At 47.2% G+C, this 6335-nt stretch overlaps 1 protein-coding gene across 2 annotated transcripts in view; it reads right to left on the reverse strand.

The window, feature by feature from the left end:
* Window positions 1-6335, reverse strand: part of LOC106812845 (leucine--tRNA ligase, cytoplasmic-like) — a 28485-nt gene that overhangs the window by 21055 nt on the left and 1095 nt on the right. For both annotated transcript variants that reach the window (XM_014816831.1, XM_014816839.1), the window contains exon 2: window positions 422-522. In XM_014816831.1, the coding sequence (XP_014672317.1) occupies window positions 422-522 (101 nt within the window). The remainder of the gene's footprint in view (window positions 1-421; window positions 523-6335) is intronic.

Below are 6335 nucleotides of genomic sequence, written 5' to 3' on the forward strand. Positions count from 1 at the left end.
CAACTCGTTTTGACGATCCCCCCCAACGACCCGAATATCGTGACCGTACGTCGAGCGGTTAAGATTTGTGCCCAACTGTTGACGGACGGACGCACGGACGGACGCACGGACGGACGGACGGACGCACGGACGATCATGCGATTCTACAAGCTGCATCTGACTATGTCAGATGAGCTAAAAAACAATCGCATTGATTGGTTCAACTGTCTTTCTCCATACACGGCAGCCGGCACCGTGAAAACGGGCTGGCGCCGTGCCGTGTCAGTGGAGACTGCGCCATAAGATATAATAGATTTGAACTTTGCCGGTAGGGGTGAACGACGCTGTTTCCGTGGCGTTCCGTGCCGCGCCGCATGTGTGGAGACAGGCCTTTATGGTAGAATTTGATCCTTGCTAGATATGTATCAGTATGACAGATTACCCTTCCTGTGCATTTTCTTCAAACACGTGCTCGCTGTCCCAGTGCTCCTGTACGGATTTCTCTAGCTCCAGCAGTGCATTCACCTTTGCTGTGCCCTTCCGCTGCAAATAGTCACATATCTCAGATAGAACTCTAAATCTAGCATTGGTCGGGCAAGATGGCAGTTGGTTCCAGAAAAATGTGTATAATATTACATCAGGAGTGAATACAAAATAAATGAGTGCATGAGGCCTAATTATTTGAAAGCCAACGTTTTCTAACCTTAATCTAGCTATGATTTATTATGTTGAACTCAACAACCCTGAGCTCACGACCTACCATCATTCACCTAGCATCGTATGAAAATTTGTTTTCCTATACACGTTCATAAATTAAATCCACAAATGTAGACTCAAATATATGGCACGGTTTTGGATAATGACCACATGGAACCATATGATACATCATACAGTGACGTCCACAGAATTTTTAACAAGTGGCTGTGAACCAGGGGAAACAAATTTTTTCCACGGGAGCTCTTTTTCAAGTCTGTGGGAAAAATAGCTATTGTCAAAAATTTTACGGGAGCTATTTTGAGCCTCATGGGAGCGATTTCGGAAGTTTGAAGAGCGAATCGCTCATCGCTCCCGTGTATTTTTTACCCTGCTGTAAACATCTATATATTTTATTAGATGTTCATAATATACATACATTGGGCCATCCTTAAAAAATTATGTTTGCTGTCCTCCGACCGACCCACGAAAATAGCCACAACCCAAAAGTTTTTTTTTACATTTTGGGTTCCATTTTTATTTTTACATTCATAGTTAAAGTGATTACGTCACGAATTTTCTATGGAAAAATTTGTAAAATGTTTGTTGCCATTTTTTTACATTAAAAGTAAGAACTAACAGGAGTAAACGTATCTTCAAATTCTTACCTGATAAGATTGTTTCTCAGCTAGTTAAAAATAAAAAAAACCTGGACGATTTGATATTAGTGTTAATAACATTAATTGCTTGCTATGGGCTATGTATGCATCACGAGTGTATGTTCACATCGAACAATATAGTAAAATAAGAAGTATAAATGCAGCAATTTAACCAAAAAAAGTGAACAGAATTACTTATATTTTGTGAAAAAGTGGAAATATATTTTTTTTTTACTATTTATGGTGACGTAATCACTTTAAGACTGAAACACAAAGCATGTGTGGCAAACATGAGGACAGACTTAAAATAACTATTATGCCTCACAAAAAAGACCTACCTACCTACCCACTAAAAAAATCATGGGTCGGGGGACAGCAAACAGAATTTTTTAAGGATGTCCTTAACCCAATTATTTGCACGTAGGTATAGTGTGTCCATGCACTGCAAGTTATTGATTAGGCCAAAAAAAAAGCTGAAAAAATAGTAGGGTTAATGGTAGGCTTTAACTTTTTTTTCGCCAAATCTTTTTTTTGTAATCGGTGTTAGAAAGGCCATTATTGGTCCTGTTTACACGTGCGATCGATCTCGCGTGACAGCGGCGGTATTTCACGTGCTTGCGCGAGTTGTCTCCCTATACGCGGTATAAACGCTATCGGGGCCATCAGCGTGGCGTATGGGTTGATCAACTTACTCAATTTCTATCGATTTTTCACAGTTTAAAATTTTATATTTTGAAAAATATGAGAAAGGCCAAACAAAAAAATCCGCTTTGGTTGGCGGGTCAGCATGGATTCCGTGAAAATTCGGGTCGGTGGTAGGTATATTTTTTTATTTTTTATTTTTTTTCTTGCAAAAACATGGGTAGGACTCAGGAATATAAATTTTTTTTTGCACCAAGTTAAATATAGGCGTATACAGGCTTGAAATGGGCAGGAGACACGAGATGCAATGACTTGCAGTTGCCATGTACATTGCTGCAAGTCATGACATTCGTTTTTAACAAAGATGTGAACACCAGTCGTTTACTCGTGTACGTGTACTGGTATTGCGTGTCGTGTTACTGGATAGTAGTGTTAGGTAATGCGCTCCAAAACGGAGGCTCGATTAATCGTCCTTTGACAAACGAGTACCGAAGTGTAAAATCGGCTCCTGGGCGGCAGCGTATAGCACGATAGCATGCGTATAACTATCATAAGTAACGGCGATCGATCGCGTAGCATCAAGCCGGCCGCTGCTCCCATACCGACCTTCAGGCTCTGTTTATGAGTTACCGCCCAGGCTCTAATACGCTACTGTTTCACGTTGTCGGATTCTAGGAAACATAGGTAGGACTGTTTCACGTTCGGGCGCCAACCAGAAGTTCTGTTTATAAATTTTGAAACTCTCCTCTTTTAGGTAAAGTAAAATGACAAGTCAGTTCGGATATTTGAATATGTAATGATGCGCACGGCGGTATCTTTGAATTTTATTTTTTCTTGAAACCCTCTAAAAGTGACGCTTGCAGTCGCAACGGCATTTTAATGCACTCCCCCGAATATGTTGAAGTCGGGGTCGGGTGTACCCCGAACGCAAAGTATTTATTTAGGATCGGCGCTAAAAAAAGTAAAAATGTAAAAAGGGTCAGAGAACCGTGTGTGATAATATTAACCTCACAATGCTCAGGGTCGGGAAAGCCGGAAACACAGTTTTTTTTTTTTGGGCCTTAATCAATTCAATGATGTATAAGCTCAACTGATTCTCATCTGATCATGCATGGGGATGATATCATTATCAGTCGCCGTAGTTAGGGGGGGCCAAATCCGGGGCAATGGCCCCCCCGACTGTTGATCCGAAAGTAATGAAATAAACAAGTGCGCAGAGCGACAGCGGCTCAACTGATTGTGTACGATGTAGACAGGTATTCTCTGATAAACTCAGCTAGCAACTGAATCCAGTTGCCGCCTCCCGCCACCGCGTTGATGAGGCTTGCTATACGCTGTAGTACATGTAATAAAGATATAGCTGTGTACTTTAATGACTTCGCTATATTAACGTTTATCATGGCATATATTGCGGTCGAGCGGGGGCCGAGCTATAGTGGTGGTGGTAGGGGGAGGGTGGGGGGAGGGCGGGTGGAGGGGCTCTAATAGCACAGGCAGTTTCGTCGCCTTTGTAAGCAGTCACCCAAGATCCATGTTAACGCCTCCCATTGTGGGTCAAAAGTGTTAATCAGACACTTTGCTCTTCGGCACTCAGTGCGAAAGTAGATTTCACGGTCCTTTCAATAAAAGTTGATAAAAACTGGTAGGTCGCGCTGATAACAAAAAAGTTTTGGAAAGCTCGGTGCCGTTACGCCCATGTCCTCACGAAAATGTCTGATATCTGCCGCTTTCCCGCCACTGCCGGTAAGTGCTCCTTTGACCTGTGACGCTCCAATGTTCGCGCTGTTGATGGGTTTTCCTGCCCCATCACACTATACATTGAATATTTAAGCAGCGTAGGTAGAGGCCGTTGAAGAATTGTGCCAGCAATTCGTATTTCCTCCTATTAGCCTTAACGTTAGGAAATATTCCCTGCCTATTGACACATGCTTGACGCTTTGTAGCTATTGAACGCCCAAATTATACATGGCCCGAGTCCTTTTCGTGATCTCCCCCCCGCCCGACGTCCCGAATATCAAGATCGTACTCGCGCGTTTAGATTATGTGGGCGTAACTGTTGATCACTACGGACGACGGACATTCATGTGAATTCTAGCAGCTGCATGCTGACTTCGTGCATGACGAAAATGACCATAGGTCTGCAATCTCGCTGTCGGCGTTTCCGTGCTTTCCGGCGACTGACCTCGATGGGGCCACACGTCGCGGTCGACACAAAATGGCTTAGCAACATCAACGGCCTAGGATAGGCACTTACCGTTTGTGCTCTGTAACGTTGTCCGGCCGTGATGCGTCGGCCCCGGACCTCGGCTAGGGCGCACCCGAGCCTTTCGAAGCTACTGGCGCCCCCGCAAGTAACCTAATTCTGCCGTGTTCCGTATCGGTGCGTCGCTAGAGTTAGTCACCATGGGCGAGACCGAGGGGCGAACACACCTCCAGACACCGACACCGGCGGTTAAGCCCACTCGCTGCCTGCCGGCCTTATATACGGTTACGTTGAATAACAGTGCAACACCACGGGTCCAGCACAGAGGTGTAACGAAGTAGAATAACGCTGAAGCGAACGGCAGCGCGGGCATAGGCTACAGTAAGCGGCGCGCTCTCCCTTCCGTGCAGGCCGTGGCACGAGAGTTAATACTGATTTCATAACCCGTACTCTAGTCTAGGAATATTAAACCAAACCTGTTACAAATATTCGCTAACTAATAGTAGCTGTATTGATTCAGCTCACCTACACGCAACGGGAGCAAATACGACAGTGCCTACCTCACCAATCAACGTACGCGCCTAGGCTTGTCTTCTCACACGCCCATGAGTGCAAGGCAGCACGCCAAAACGCGCGGCCAGGTGACTGCGGTACAGTACGCTCAGCCACTAAGTAGCTAGTAGTAGTATGGTACGTCGTCACGCTACTTGTCACCGCCAATCACACCGCCACAGCACACACAGCTGCACAGGCCAACTCTACAGCATGCATACGCAACGAGTAGACGTGGCACTACTCCGAGGTCGCTTCCTACTGGCGGGCTTAAGTGACCGCACCTCGCAAGGACACCTAGCTCGCCCTCCCTGCACGCGATTCCGCGTAGAACTCATACCGTGCTCTCTCGATCCGAACGTCACTGGCGCTAGCTGTTTATCACAGGCGCGCCGCCACTCAGCGCCGCTGGAGCGGGTGGTTACGCCACATGGCTGCCCCCATGCAGTGGGACTCCGGACCGTTTGTCTACCATCGTGTATTGATGAGGGCCGGCAAAACGAACAGAAAACGCACACTAATTAAACCAGCAGAGCATCACCAGATAATTATACAGATTACCAAAACTGATCACTCCACACTCTGGTCTCCAAGGGAGCCACCCTGTAGGAATGCGCCGGTCAGGGTCGCGTGCCACGCGCTAACACTCCTCCCCCTTGCAAGAATCGACCGTCAGGTCGATGCCGCAAAACGATACCTAGCGTGCACCGGCACCGCGGCTACGACGCGGACCGGTGTGGGTTGTGAGACCTACTTGGCATGCTCGTGCCCGGGCGATCCTCGCATTCATCGGAATTCGGATTCGAAATCGATCTCGGGAATTCGCCGTTGTTCTCGTGTAGTTTCGCGGGTTGGAGCGAAGCGGATAGGATCGAAGGTTAGAGAGTAGGCTAGAGAAAGACAGAGAATTCGAGAGTTGGAGGCGAGAGAGAGAAATACAGAGAGTTGGGAGAGGTAGAGAGAGAGAGTAAGCCCGCACCGCGTTTCTGGGCCTCTGAGGCGGCCGTTTCGTGAGTAAGCCCGCGTTTTTTGTTCCTGTCGTTGTAGGGTGCGGTGAATAATACAAGTACTAGGCCTTAAGTAAACGTGTCGAGTTGCACGAAAAAGCGAGGAGTAGTCTATTTCGTGGGCGGCAGCTGCACGGGAGGGCAGCGCCGATACTTTTACTGTACTGTGCCCTTTTGCACCGCTGTGGTTCATATCTATACTGTGTGTCTAAGCCTTCTGTGTTTACCGTATAATAACACTTGTTATACATCGTAAGCGAGTCCTAAGTGGCGGGGTGGGAGTTTTGCCCTGGCGGTGTGGGCATACGTTCGTTAGCTCGTTCCTGCACTGTTGTATCTAAGCTACGACGCCCCCATCACCGCGCACTGCAGCACCGCGACAGAACAGGTTATTGTGGGCGGAGGCTGTAGGCTTTCAAAGCGGCTCGAGTGGCTAGGCGAAGGCCGGTGGGCCGGACGATCCACGGCCTAATACAGACGTCTGCCGGACACAACTGGTGAGATAATATACATAAGGTTGTGTCTAGCCATGTGTTTGGCGACCGTGGCGCCATCGGGTGTCGCCGGAAGGCACGAAACGCTACGTGGCAATCGAATCGA

The sequence above is a fragment of the Priapulus caudatus genome, unplaced genomic scaffold, assembly GCF_000485595.1.
Source record: "Priapulus caudatus unplaced genomic scaffold, Priapulus_caudatus-5.0.1 Scaffold21, whole genome shotgun sequence".
Lineage (NCBI taxonomy): Eukaryota > Metazoa > Priapulida > Priapulimorpha > Priapulimorphida > Priapulidae > Priapulus > Priapulus caudatus.